We start from the raw sequence: 15,880 nt of genomic DNA on the forward strand, positions 1-15,880 counted from the left end.
TGGGCACCCCTATTAATCTTAATCATTTTTAGTTCTAAATATTTTGGTATTTGCAACAGCCATTTCAGTTTGATATATCTAATAACTGATGGACACAGTAATATTTCAGGATTGAAATGAGGTTTATTGTACTAACAGAAAATGTGCAATATGCATTAAACCAAAATTTGACCGGTGCAAAAGTATGGGCACCTCAACAGAAAAGTGACATTAATATTTAGTAGATCCTCCTTTTGCAAAGATAACAGCCTCTAGTCGCTTCCTGTAGCTTTTAATCAGTTCCTGGATCCTGGATAAAGGTATTTTGGACAAACAATTCAAGTTCAGTTAAGTTAGATGGTCGCCGAGCATGGACAGCCCGCTTCAAATCATCCCACAGATGTTCAATGATATTCAGGTCTGGGGACTGGGATGGCCATTCCAGAACATTGTAATTGTTCCTCTGCATGAATGCCTGAGGATTTGGAGCGGTGTTTTGGATCATTGTCTTGCTGAAATATCCATCCCCGGCGTAACTTCAACTTCGTCACTGATTCTTGAACATTATTCTCAAGAATCTGCTGATACTGAGTGGAATCCATGCGACCCTCAACTTTAACAAGATTCCCGATGCCGGCATTGGCCACACAGCCCCAAAGCATGATGGAACCTCCACCAAATTTTACAGTGGGTAGCATGTGTTTTTCTTGGAATGCTGTTTCTTTTTGGATGCCATGCATAACGCCTTTTTTTTATAACCAAACAACTCAATTTTTGTTTCCAAAATGAAGCTGCCTTGTCCAAATGTGCTTTTTCATACCTCAGGCAACTCTATTTGTGGCGTACGTGCAGAAACGGCTTCTTTCTCATCACTCTCCCATACAGCTTCTCCTTGTGCAAAGTGCGCTGTATAGTTGACCGATGCACAGTGACACCATCTGCAGCAAGATGATGCTGCAGCTCTTTGGAGGTGGTCTGTGGATTGTCCTTGACTGTTCTCACCATTCTTCTTCTCTGCCTTTCTGATATTTTTCTTGGCCTGCCACTTCTGGGCTTAACAAGAACTGTCCCTGTGGTCTTCCATTTCCTTACTATGTTCCTCACAGTGGAAAATGACAGGTTAAATCTCTGAGACAACGTTTTGTATCCTTCCCCTGAACAACTATGTTGAACAATCTTTGTTTTCAGATCATTTGAGAGCGGGCTGTCCATGTTCGGCGACCATCAAACTTAACTGAACTTGAATTGTTTTGTAGAAAGAAATGGTCCAAAATACCTTCATCCAGGATCCAGGAACTGATTAAAAGCTACAGGAAGCGACTAGAGGCTGTTATCTTTGCAAAAGGAGGATGTACTAAATATTAATGTCACTTTTCTGTTGAGGTGCCCATATTTTTGCACCGGTCAAATTTTGGTTTAATGCATATTGCACATTTTCTGTTAGTACAATAAACCTCATTTCAATCCTGAAATATTACTGTGTCCATCAGTTATTAGATATATCAAACTGAAATGGCTGTTGCAAACACCAAAATATTTAGAACTAAAAATGATTAAGATTAATAGGGGTGCCCAAACTTTTTCATAGGACTGTATATATATATATATATATATATATATCCTTTATATTATGCAAATGAGGCAGTTGGTGCCCTTGGGGCGGGATTTCAGCCCTGGGAGCTCTGTTCTTGCTCCTCAAGTAGGATGAGTGATGCCATAGCAGTGGAAGAATCAGGCAGACGATGGTAGGGGTCTGAATGGTAATAGCAGCACTCCCAGGTCTGAAGGTCCGCCCCCGGTGCACCAACTGCCTCTTTTATATACCGTAAGTCTTCAGTAGTTTTCCTCCAAATCAACCAAAATGACCTATATAACAAAGGTATGATTGTTTATCCCTGTAATGTGCTTTTTTTTTTTTTTTTAAATGTAGATTGTGAGCCCCACATAGAGCTCACAATGTACATTATTTCCCTATCAGTATGTCTTTTTTTGGAATATGGGATGGAAATCCACGCAAACACGGGGAGAACATACAAACTCCTTGCAGATGGTTTTCTGCCCTTGGCGGGATTTGAACACCAGGACTCCAGCGCTGCAAGGCTGCAGTGCTAACCACTGAGCCACCGTGTGGCCCCCCCTGTAATGTGCTTTGTAATGGGATCGTGACCGCTGGAAATGCTTGGGGGAAGTGGGAGACTCCCTTTAATTTAGATTATACATAACATTATACATTATATTATTGGATCATTCTTATTATATCATATCGATATTGTATAATTTGTTGTATAGTTTATTACATATATACTTTGATAGGAATTCAATCACTAGCTTTGTTATGAATTAGAGGATCATAACGTCTTCTGTCTGACCATGGCTGTCAATCATTTATGAAGGAGTCGGAGTCATGTTGTATAAAAACAAGAGGTTTGGCCTCAGCCATGTTCTCCTGGGTTAGTTTTTGCTTCCGTCCATCTAAAATTCTACATGATACTGAAATGATATACAGAAACCATTCTGATTTCCATATCCTTCTGAAAACGTCCCACCCCTCCATGTACATTAAATCCCTCTGACATCATCAATGACATCACTGGAGTTCCTGTTAACCATTATATGCAACAAGAGAGCTGTATTCTGAAATTTTAGCGACAAACAATTAGTTCTAGGACTACAGGTCAAGTTATGAGTCCCCAGTGCTTGGACCCCCACTGATCACTAGAACTGGGGTTCCATCTCCCCCACTAGACAACTGGATCCTTTGGATTATTGAGGTCTATTGACCAACCCCTTTAAGTGTGTTGCATTAGAGAAGGTAGAGGATATATTTTGCTACTACATGCCGTCACTAGTTGGCGCACTGTTTTCTGTGCCCTCGTATGACCATTCTACTAGAATACGAGTATCCTCTATGACGGTACCTGGTTCAGTTTCTTCCACAGGTTCAGCACAGGAGACAGCTCATTGGACCACAAATCTCTGTCAAACTTGGATCCAGCGGTTACCGATCGGCTGAGGATCTTCAATTGTGAGATCACCTACAGAGGACACAGAAGAAAACACTGCTTAGGATTTGTAATAACACATTTCTTACCATCTTGGACAATATTGATCTGCTATATGTAGGACCTCTAATACCTCCAATACAGTGCAGTCAGTGGATGGTAATGGAAGGAGAATTAAATAGGAAAAATTCTAAAATAATTACCGGTAGGCCTCGGCGGTCACATTGCATCATTATGTATTATGACTCCATTGTGAATCATGTGACCAATGACGTCACCACTGATACTCATGTGGTCTGTGACAACGTTGAGGAAGCCCGAAGACTGTCACCAGAGGCCAGGAGAGGTGAGTAACACTGATATTTATATATTTTTTTTATTTGATCAGTTACTTTGGGCCTGCACTCATCATACTCTGGAGTATAGAGTATAATAATAGTTTGTGATTGGTGAACCCCAAAAATGTCGGGTTCGGCTAAACCCAAAATATCTGCAATATTTGTAATGAACAATGTAGGGGCCACTATGGGTCATTATACTGTGTGGAGGGGCCACTATGGGACATAATACTGTGTGCAGGCGCCACTATGGGACATAATACTGTGTGCAGGAGCCACTATGGGGTATAATACTGTGTGCAGGAGCCACTATGGGGGATAATACTGTGTGCAGGGGCCCCTATGGGACATAATACTGTGTGCAGGGGCCCCTATGGGACATAATACTGTGTGCAGGGGCCACTATGGGGCATAATACTGTGTGCAGGGGACACTAATGGACATAATACTGTGTGCAGGGGCCACTATGGGGGATAATACTGTATGCAGGGGCCACTATAGGGCATAATACTGTGTGCAGGGATCACTATGGGGCATAATACTGTGTGCAGGGGTCACTATGGGGGATAATACTGTGTGCAGGGGCCATTATAGGACATAATACTGTGTGCAGGGGCCACTATGGGGCATAATACTGTGTGCAGGGACCACTATGGGGGATAATACTGTGTGCAGGGGCCACTATGGGGGATAATACTGTGTGCAGGGGCCACTATAGGGCACAATACTGTGTGGAGGAGCCACTATGGGACATAATACTGTGTGCAGGGGCCACTATGGGGCATAATACTGTGTGCAGGGGCCATTATAGGACATAATACTGTGTGCAGGGGCCACTATGGGGCATAATACTGTGTGCAGGGGCCACTATGGGGGAAAATACTGTGTGCAGGAGCCACTATAGGGCACAATACTGTGTGGAGGAGCCACTATGGGACATAATACTGTGTGCAGGGGCCACTATAGGACATAATACTGTGTGCAGGGGCCACTATGGGGCATAATACTGTGTGCAGGGGCCACTATGGGGGATAATACTGTATGCAGGGGCCACTATAGGGCATAATACTGTGTGCAGGGGCCACTATGGGGAATAATACTGTGTGCAGGGGCCACTATGGGACATAATACTGTGTGCAGGGGCCACTATGGGGTATAATACTGTGTGCAGGGGCCACTATGGGGTATAATATGGTGTGCAGGAGCCACTATGGGACATAATACTGTGTGCAGGGGCCCCTATGGGACATAATACTGTATGCACGGGCCACTATGGGGCATAATACTGCGTACAGGGGCCACGGGTTCGGCTAAATGTCGGGTTCGGCTAAACCCAAAATATCTGCAATATTTGTAATGAACAATGTAGGGGCCACTATGGGTCATTATACTGTGTGGAGGGGCCACTATGGGACATAATACTGTGTGCAGGGGCCACTATGGGGCATTATACTGTCTGCAGGGGCCATTATAGGACATAATACTGTGTGCAGGAGCCACTATGGGGTATAATACGGTGTGCAGGAGCCACTATGGGACATAATACTGTGTGCAGGGGCCCCTATGGGACATAATACTGTATGCACGGGCCACTATGGGGCATAATACTGTGTGCAGGGGCCACTATGGGACATAATACTGTGTGCAGGGGCCACTATGGGGGATAATACTGTATGTAGGGGCCACTATAGGGCATAATACTGTGTGCAGGGATCACTATGGGGCATAATACTGTGTGCAGGGGCCATTATAGGCCATAATACTGTGTGCAGGGGCCACTATGGGGCATAATACTGTGTGCAGGGGCCACTATGGGGAATAATACTGTGTGCAGGGGCCACTATGGGGCATAATACTGTGTGCAGGGGCCACTATGGGGGATAATACTGTATGCAGGGGCCACTATAGGGCATAATACTGTGTGCAGGGATCACTATGGGGCATAATACTGTGTGTAGGGGCCATTATAGGACATAATACTGTGTGCAGGGATCACTATGGGGCATAATACTGTGTGCAGGGGCCACTATGGGGCATAATACTGTGTGCAGGGGCCACTATGGGGAATAATACTGTGTGCAGGGGCCACTATGGGACATAATACTGTGTGCAGGGGCCACTATGGGGTATAATACTGTGTGCAGGGGCCACTATGGGGCATAATACCGTGTGCAGGGGCCACTATAGGCCATAATACTGTGTGCAGGGGCCACTATGGGACAATATACTGTGTGGAGGGGCCACTATGGGGCATTATACTGTGTGGAGGGGCCACTATGGGGCATTATACTGTGTAGAGGGGACACTATGGTGCATTATACTGTGTGGAGGGGACACTATGGTGCCTTATACTGTGTGGAGGGGACACTATGGGGCATAATACTGTGTGGAGGGGACACTATGGGGCATAATACTGTGTGGAGGGGCCACTATGGGGCATTATACTGTGTGGAGGGGCCACTATGGGACATTATACTGTATGAAGGGGCCACTATGGGACATTATATTGTGTGGAGGGGCCACTATGGGACATTATACTGTGTGGAGGGACCACTATGGGGCATAATACTGTGTGGAGGGGCCACTATAGGACATTATACTGTGTGGAGTGGCCACTATGGGACATTATAATGTATGGAAGAGCCACTATGGGACATTATGCTGAGTAGTAGGGCTGCTATAAGCCACAGTCTTTTCATAAATCTCCAGTTCCCGGGCCATTTATTAAAACTTGTATTCGATATGCCAGTCTTAATAAATTTGCCTCTGTGTTATATAGAACCAAAGGAGCTGAGCAGATTGACATATATTTTCATAAGTAATTAATATTAAATCTCTGCTGCGGTATTAAGAGTCCAGTGGGCGGTCCTATTCACCGACGGCCTTCCCTTAATCGGTATAGAACCGCCCACTGGACTTCTGAGATCACAAAGAACAGACATTTAAACAAAATACTAGCTACAATGAAATTTTTATAACAAAACTATACACTGATCTGCTCCGCTCCTCCTTCTCTATAACATGCTGCCCACTTCTTAGACTGCAGTTTATGTATGACGGGTTCCCTTTAAATATTTTGGAAACTCAACACTTTTCTTTAGGCACAATATGAAATAGTTTGGGGATAAAAACGAGGTCTTTCTATTATTCCTGTGGTTTTTAGACTTATTCCTTAACATTGATTTAACGGCATCATTATAAGTAGCGTGCCAGCAGTCCGCCTCTGAATGACTGCGCAGCGCACAATTTATTGACACTGTTCTGGCTGTTTATTTGGTTAGCTTTATACGTCATTCTGTATTTATGTGGCCTGTATAAATGTCCAGTATTTTATTTTTTACCTTTTTATGGCCACAGAATTCTTTTTATTGGCATCTAATATCCTTACAATTAAGATCAGTGATTATATAATAAGCACAGTAATCTAGACAGAGGACCTGGCACTATTTGTAAACCTGTCATCTATATAACAATGTATCCCCTTTCCTCTAAATAGTACTCAGTGGGTATCTCAGTGCTTACACCTTCGCCGACCACAAGTCCAGGGGTTCCTTGTTCTTCATATAAATGGAGAGACAGATCACACATGTAAAGTCTATGGGACTGCCAGTGACAATGTTCAGCAGCCCCATGAAGATGAATGGAACTTCAGCAAATGTGCAAATTGCTACTCCATCCATATGTATCACACTGCTCACAGGACCCCTAGTCACATGACCAATCTCAATGATAAAAAAAAAACCTGACCTGAGCAGAATCATGTGTGTGTGTGTGTGTGTGTGTGTATATATATATATACACACACACACACACACACACACACACAGTATATATACATTCTGTCAGATAATACTCGTGTTCTTCCAGAAAATGATTGCAAGCACAAACTCTTTGGTAATATCTTCATTTATTTTGCTTGCAATGAAAAAACACAAAAGAGAATGAAAAAAAAGTCAAATCATTGATCATTTTACACAAAACTCCAAAAATGGTCTGGACAGAAGTATTGGCGCCCTCAGCCTAATACTTGGTAGCACAACCTTTAGACACAATAACTGCGCACAACCGCTTCCAGTAACCAGCAATGAGTTTCTTACAAGGCTCTGCTGGAATTTTAGACCATTCTTCTTTGGCAAACTGCTCGCGGTCCCCCCTGAGATGTGAAGGGGCCTTCTCCAAACTGCCACCAAGAGATCTCTCCTCCTCCACAGGTGTTCTATGGGATTCAGGGCTGGGCTCATTGCTGCCACTTTACAAGTCTCCAGGGCTTTCTCTCACCACCATTTTCTAGTGCTGACCTGAAGTGTGTTTTGGGTCATTGTCCTGCTGGAAGACCCCTGACCTCTGAGGGAGACCCAGCTTTCTCACACTGGGCCCTACATTATGCTGCACAATGTGTTGGTCGTCTTCAGACTTCATAATGCCATGCACACGGTCAAGCAGTCCAGTGCCAGAGGCAGCAAAGCAACCCCAAAACATCAGGGAACCTCCGCCATGTCTGACTGTAGGGGGCGTCTTCTTTTCTTTGAAGGCCTCTTTTTTTTTCCTGTAAACTCTATGTTGAGGCCTTTTCCTACTTTTGTCTCATCTGACCAGAGAACATTCTTCCAAAATGTTTTTGGCTTTCTCGGGTAAGTTTTGGAAAACTCCAGCCTGGCTTTTTTATGTCTCTGGGTAAGAAGTGGGGTCTTCCTGGGTCTCCTACCATACAGTCCCTTTTCATTCAGACACTGAGGGATAGTACGGGGTGACACTGTTGTACCCTCGGACTGCAGGGCAGCTTGAACTTGTTTGGATGTTAGTCGAGGTTCTTTATCCACCATCCGCACAATCTTGCGTTGAAATCTCTCGTCAATTTTTCTTTTCCGTCCACATCTAGGGAGGTTAGCCACAGTGCCATGGGCTTTACACTTCTTGATGACACTGCGCACGGTAGACACAGGAACATTCAGGTCTTTGGAGATGGACTTGTAGCCTTGAGATTGCTCATGCTTCCTCACAATTTTGCTTCTCAGACAGTTCTTTGGCTTCTTTCTTTTCTCCATGCTCAATGTGGTACACACAAGGACACAGGACAGAGGTTGAGTCAACTTTAATCCATTTCAACTGGCTGCAAGTGTGATTTAGCTATTGCCACCACCTGTTACGTGCCTCAGGTAAGTAACAGGTGCTGTTAATTACACAAATTAGAGAAGCATCACACGATTTTTCAAACAGTGCCAATACTTTAGTCCACCCCCTTTTTTATGTTTGGTGTGGAATTATATCCAATTTGTCTTTTTGACAATTCTTTTTGTGGTTTTCCATTGAAGACAAATTAAATGAAGATAATAATACCAAAGAATTTGTGATTGCAATAATTTTCTGGAAGAACATGAGTATTATCTGACAGAATTGCAGGGGTGCCAATACTTTTGGCCAACACTGTATAGGGTTATATGTTAGAAGAGAAAAGCTGAGCTCTGTGATATATAGGGTTATATGGTTATATGATAGAGGAGAGAAGCTGAACACTCTGATATATAGAGTAAACCTTGCCCAGACTCCTAGGACAGACAGTAAGAGTCCTAATAACCCCACCCCTGCACAGTGAAAGAGTTCCCCTTGAGGTGGCCAATCATCTTCTGTGGATGAGGAATTAGGACTCTCCCAACAATTGGACACCCTGTATTTAGCCTATTTTTACTTAAACCCTTCTAACAAGATTGTAAGCATGGACAGCCCCTTTTAAAAAAAAAAGCAATTTAATGAAAGCACTGAAGAATCCATTAGGCATGCTCGGTCTAAAAATACACAGAGACTGTAATAAGATGAAGGTGCATTACTATGCCTAATATTGGTTACTATTGTAATTTCCTTGAAATGAGTGATTCACGTTTAATACAGACACTTAAAGGAAAGAGAAAAGCCACGAACGATCCCCTTGTACATAAATATCCGTATGGTGTATATACAGAGCCAGCCATAGTCAGAGGAGAAAGTGGCGGCTCTTGTCACTTGACAGATGGTTCTAATTAAGTGCTAGCCCAAGTGAAGATTCGGGGGCTCCTCGCTATTCATGCGCCTTTTCCCAGTCAACCATGAAATTACTTCCCGGCTTTAATAACAAAATGATACACGCTATTTTTCATACCACAAACAACGCCGCAATTAATAATGGGTTAAAAAATGATGACGGCAGAAGAAAGGCTTGACCCCTCTGACTGGACGACGGTGAACTTCACGTATAGGCTTTGAATCACACGGCCGCGATACAATACGGCGAGTCCTTCCGGAAAACACTGGCTGAATATTAATGAGGTGAAGACACAATCGGTGGATCAGAATGCACAACAGTGCCATAAAGCAAGGTTCACACTGGCGTACTGGAGTACTTTTACTTTTGTCCATAAGATAAGGATATGCGACGGATAGCAACGAATCCGGGTTTTTGTTTTGGTCTATGTAGAGCGGACACAAACCAATTATCAATGGAAGTTAGCTGTTTGTGTCCACTTTGCACTCCGTTTTCCCCCTTCATTCTTCTCTTCTTCGGATAGTTTTTTTGACAGACACCCATGGACTACTCCGTTAAAAAATGAATCCGTTTAAAAAAAAAAAAAAAAATAGGGATTTGCAATGGGCTGATACCAGGCAGAGATGTGACCTAGTCTAACGCTGATGTCCACAAGGTCGGGACCACCACTGAGTGACAGTGCTGCACTTGTCGTACAGTCGAACATTTACTCGAGTGTTTTCTTCTTCTCCTTCTGTTTAATACTACTGAAGGTCATCCCACATTTACCCCCTGAAAAATATACAGTAAAGGGCTCCCTTGTAGAGGAGTTCTCCCCATAGACATGGCTTGGATGGACGTCCCAGGCTTCGCTTTTTTTTGTTTTTGTTTTCAGCGGCCACTTCCAATTGCAGAACATAGGATAAAGAGAGCCCTGTTCTCCAGATAGTTGGGTGTCAAAAAGATGGGACCCCCCACCAAGCAGAGGTTTATGAAGAATCCTACTAACATAATAAAAGTGAGATGTTTGTTCCACTATCACAGCCAAACGCCTGTACGGATTTGGCTGAGATTTCGCACATACCTAGATATTTAGCCGGAAGGAAAGATAGGCCACTTCATGAGACGCACACTCCCCCGACAGCCAGCCAGGACCAGCGAAACAATATTCCGGCTCCGCTGTAGGGCCTCAGATCACGTCCTCACAGGTCTGTCAGCGGCGCTCCCATTGGTGCGCGGCAGGCTCTGGGCGGGCCTGTGGAGAAGCAGAGCGGCCCGATACATCCAAGGCAGTCTGTGGGCAGGCCGCTTTCCGCTCTGTGACCCGCCCAACATGGCAGCTACTCGAGGCTTCGGAGTGCCGCAGCCATGCCGCCTGCTCTGCCTGGCCAGACCACTCTCTCGACGGCAGCAATGATCCAACCTCCCTCAGGACCCGACATGCCTGCGCAGCGGCACTCAGCGAGAGACACCACGTCCATCGGATCGGCAGCGCAGTAAGTACACCGGGACACTCTAAGGTGCGGGTAGGGTGAGCGAGGGCAAAGCATTTGTGCCCCTGGCAAGCACGCGGGAGGATGGTGCGCAGGACCCACTTTGGTGGGTTCAAGAGGGGGCCCGGCCACGTGAGGCAGCGGGAGCATGGGAGAAGGGTTGCCTCTCCGCGGCTCAGCGCCACCACCAACCCGCAGACGAAGTCGCAGGCATATGCTAGTTCTACATAAATATGGTTGGAATAAAAGTTTAAACCTTCTACGATTAAGACATCAACCAACTTTTATTATTTCATTTTTTTAAAATTTACTTAAAGGGGTTACGCCACGACAAGTTTCTGACTGCTGAGGCTCCCATCGATACTAAGAGCGCATAGGAAAAATAGCCCCTGTTCTAGGAATGGATGGGGGTCTCTTATGGATAGACAATAAAACACGGTTATCACTTGTTTCATTTAGTAACTTTTGATTTGCATTCAATTTCATTATATACTCCGGCCAATCTTCATATACAAGGTATCAAATCACAGAAATTCTCTGAGATGAGTCAATGGAAGGGGTCCCAGTATATCACAGGGTGACACAGTAGGGATCAGATGTTCCACCAATCTCTGCTGTTAGAGCATTGCGGAGGATGTCTATTGCAGACACGGCCCCGCTCCTGATTATATGGGGACACTAATAGAATAGTGAATAGTGAAATATTCCATATTCGATTCGAATAGACCCTCAATATTCGACTATTCGATCGAATCCCATTATAGTCTATGGGGAAAAAATGCTCGTTTCAGGGAAACCACAATTCGACTCAGGAGAGTCACCAAGTCCACTATGACACCCCAGGAAATGATGACAACACCTCTGGAATGCAACTGGGACAGCAGGGGAAGCATGTCTGGGGGCATCTAACACTCCCAAGTACCAGTATTACCCCAATATCACAGCCTAACAATTACACACTCCAAACTCAATATGGAAAGTGGAAAAATACTTGGAAACCTTCTCTCCTCTACATTAGTATGGAGAGAAAGACAAATTTTAAGCTACAAAAACATTAGCATGCACCCCCTGACAACCACAGATGGCATAGGCAAGGGAGAAAACAAACAGCCCCAACCCTTAACTGTTATTGTGTATGTGTATGTGTGATGTGGTGAGACCTCCAAAAATTACTTTTCTAGCCCTTGAGGCGAGTTAAGCCTTGTACCAGCAGAGTTTTAGGCCCTTGAGGTGAGTTGAGTCTTGTACCACCAGAGTTTTAGGCCCCTAAGGAGAATTGAGCCTTGGAGTAGCAGAGTACTAGGAACCGTGTCTCGTCATCATTACTGAGGAGGGGAAATGCTGGTTGCGGGTGCACAAACACTAAATCGCCAGGAGGGGCAGACTTTTGGGTAGGAACACGACTGGAGGCAGGGGCTGACTGGTTGGTGGAAATGCCGCTGGAAACATTACCCGCTAGCCATTGTATCACCTGTTCCTGCTGCTCGGGCCTCGCCAGCATTGTACCCTGCACCCTGCTTAACGTTGCCATCAAGCCAGGGATTGTGGATGAGTGCAATGCTGGCTGTCCCTCACCAGTAGGCATTGGATCCGCAGTAGCTTGACCGCGGCCTGGGCCCCCAGCTGGGTTTCCACGCCCCCATCCTCGTCCCATTGCGCTAGCCTTACGCATTTCGAGATGTATACAAGCGTACTGTATAGCAAGTATACACCTTGGTTCACACCTATATGGGACAGGTATATTGGGCACACAAAGGGATGTACAGTATACAAGCGTACTCTTTTGCAAGTATACACGGACAGTATATATTTAGTGCGTAGAGACAATAAGATATATACTGTATGGGAAGTATACACCTTGGTTCACACCAGTATTGGACAGGTATATTGGGCACACAAAGGGATGTATACAAGCGTACTGTTTTGCAAGTATACACGGACAGTATATATGTAGTGTGTAGAACAAATAAGGTATATACTGTATGAGATGTATACACCTTGGTTCACACCTGTATAGGATAAAAGGTGGTTGGGAATTGGAGCCCTAAAAAGGGCTTTTGTGAAAATTTGTTGCAGGATGAGTGTATATACTGAAGGTGTATATACTGAAGGTGTATATACACTCACCGAGCAGTTTAACTCTTAGAAGAGCTGTTGGTTTGATTTTCCTGCCTAAATTCAGCAAAACCCTAGCTAACCCTGAGCAGACGTCTCTCCCTCTCTAAATCCATGCCGCATCTAAAATGAATCTCACACCCACTATTCTTATAAATCGGACGTCACCTGATTTCGCCAGCCAATGACTTTTTCCTAATTTTTTTTCAATGCCTAAGTTTTCCTACTTCCTGTCCCACCTCCCCTGCACAGTTATTGGTGCAAAAAAAAGCGCCAGGGAAGGTGGGAGGGGAATCAAATTTATACTGCGCTTACCGCGTGGTATTCGATTAGATTCGAATATCTCTAATACCTTAGTATTCGATCGAATACCTATAGACAGTCCAGTCGTATTAATGTGACCACCATCTACTTTTGACGTCAACGTTATATAACCAATGGCAGAAGGCACGTGTCATCAGCCATCTGGGTGCACTCATCATTGTGGAAGGCACGATGGATCAACACAAGTATGCATCTATCCTTGTGGACCATGTTCACCCCTACATGTGAATTGTTTTTTCTCAGGATGATGGCATCTACCAGCAGGACAATGTGACGTGTCATAAAGCTCACAGTATACGTGCGTGGTTCGAGGAGCACCAGGATGAGTTTACCGTACTCCCTTGGCCGGCAAATTCCCCGCATTTGAATCTGTGGCACCACCTCGATCGGGTTGTTTGCGCCATGGATGCTCAACCGCGTAACCTAGCGCAGCTGGCCACGGCACTGGAGTCGGCATGGCTCAACATCCCAGTGATCATCATCACAACATCCCCTCTCTTCCTGCACGTCTCGCCGCGGTCCGCTCTGCCAAAGGTGGCTATTCTAGATTATGACAGGTGGTCACATTAATGTGACTGGCCTGTGTATCAGTCTAACATGTCGCAGACACGTTAGCAGATCTCATTGGTAAAGTCTGGGCTTCTGCAGAGCTCAAACCCCTTTCTTTTACAGAAAGTGCCACAGCTGAGAACAGTCCTTTGCTGAGAATTACTGTATAGAAACCTTTCATTCTGGAAATCACAGACTTTATCGATGTCATCTTCTCCCCTGTATCCATGAATCCTGGCCATTTTACTAGATTCTCCCTGTAAATATGTTATTACATTTGAATATGATATATTCTTATCTGCAGATGCTGTGCCGTGACATTTGTAGGAAATGTTGGCTGAAACAAACAACTACAACAACCCATAGGGTGAAATAACACGTTACATGTCCTGCAGATAAACCAAAAACCTTTTTGTTTTCCTTTATATCCTCCCTCCCAAAATGATAAATAAACGTTACTCAGTAAGGGCTTGTGCATGTGTCTGGTTTATACGACATGATGTCCATGTAGAGCTAAATTCACATAAGAGTCAGGTGCGGGTGTCCATTCTTCTGGAACGGGCTGCTAAAATAGTGGATGCCAATGGAGGCCCAGTGTCCCCTTTGACCATAATGGGATCCTTCAGGTGTCCTGTTCTTGTTCAATTGACATAAAAGTCTTGCAGGACATTTTCATCTGGATACTTTAAAACATCTGGCACAGATGTAGACCCAGCCTTAAAGGGGTTGGCCAGGAATCCATAGGATAAGTCATAAATATCTGTGTAAGCAGCCATTTTTTTGAGGCCAAGGGCATGAGCAGTCGGCTCTGCCAAGACTCGATGGCATAGCCAACTGCGCATGCTTAGAAGATTGAATCCAGCAGCGGAAGAAGACGCAGGGAGAGGCCATTCCAGAAGAAGATGGAGAGTTCTCTCGCAGCATTGGGGACGCCCCCAGTGCTGCGAAAGAACTCATTTGCATACCAAAGAAAACCCGGATTTCTACTGAACGGTGGCGCAGAGAAGACATCTAAAAGTAGGAGAAGAATAGTCTTTCTTAAGGCTATTCCTACATGTAAGTCAGAAAAAAAGGGTATCCAATGATAGGATCCCTTTAAGTATTAGCAACATTTTATGGCATTTTAATTGTGTCGCCTTGAAGACTGTTTACAAGCAGCGTTCCCCTTTAATGTTCTCCTGTGAAATGTGACATGAAACCCTGTGAATGGAGAACGTCAATGATTACATGAAGTATCAGCCTGAAGTGGAGAAGTTAAGTAATGCACCCTGCTAAATGTGATTTAATTACTAAGCTGACTGTAAATATGGAAATCACACGGTTCTGGCAGATTGTTAACAGCCCCGGCACGTTCCTTCAGAAATTGTAAAACAAGGAACCTCCTATAATTTTCCTATCACTCTGGCTGATTGCCTGAGCGGAGCTGATCGTCGCTCTACGCGATTCATCATGGTGACAGGTGTTTTGGTATTATCTTACCGCCATCACAACAGCTGTCATTCCTCCGGTGGCTGACAGCGCCAAGCCGTCAGGCTGGAGGGCAACCCCTCTCAATATAGCATTCATGTTATTCATACTTGTAATTAAACTAAGTGTGATGTGAGCTAACACAATACACACCATGATGAGCATGTGTGTATACACTGCCGTATACTGATTGTCAGTCATAGGGGAGTCACAAAACTGCGAACGGCCCTAATGTATTATGGATGGTGAGCTCGTAACTACTGGGAAGGAAGCCATGACACCTGCAAGGTCGACTACAGAGAACCACACAAATAATTCTTGGGTCATGTACTGGGCTGGAATGCAAAGGACAAAATTTTTTTACTTGCACGTATACAGCAGTTTGTTCTCCAGAGCTGCTATTCCTACTAAGGCTGTAGTCACACTAGGGTTGGGGGACTGTTCATGGACTCACTGTTCCCAGTTCACTTAAAATACTCTGAAAAGACCCCAGAGTATGATACTTGTTCATGGGTGGTCCACAAAGGGGAATAACACTGTGTGCAGGGGCCACCATGGGACATAATACTGTGTGCAGGGGCCACTATGGGGATATAATACCGTGTACAGGGGCCACTA

At 44.7% G+C, this 15,880-nt stretch overlaps 1 protein-coding gene across 2 annotated transcripts in view; it reads right to left on the reverse strand.

The window, feature by feature from the left end:
* The window catches only part of DYNC2H1 (dynein cytoplasmic 2 heavy chain 1), a 302,024-nt gene that overhangs the window by 86,477 nt on the left and 199,667 nt on the right, over positions 1-15,880 (reverse strand). For both annotated transcript variants that reach the window (XM_075266159.1, XM_075266158.1), the window contains one exon: positions 2,898-3,014. In XM_075266159.1, the coding sequence (XP_075122260.1) occupies positions 2,898-3,014 (117 nt within the window). The remainder of the gene's footprint in view (positions 1-2,897; positions 3,015-15,880) is intronic.

The sequence above is a fragment of the Leptodactylus fuscus genome, chromosome 2, assembly GCF_031893055.1.
Source record: "Leptodactylus fuscus isolate aLepFus1 chromosome 2, aLepFus1.hap2, whole genome shotgun sequence".
Classification (NCBI taxonomy): Eukaryota; Metazoa; Chordata; class Amphibia; order Anura; family Leptodactylidae; genus Leptodactylus; species Leptodactylus fuscus.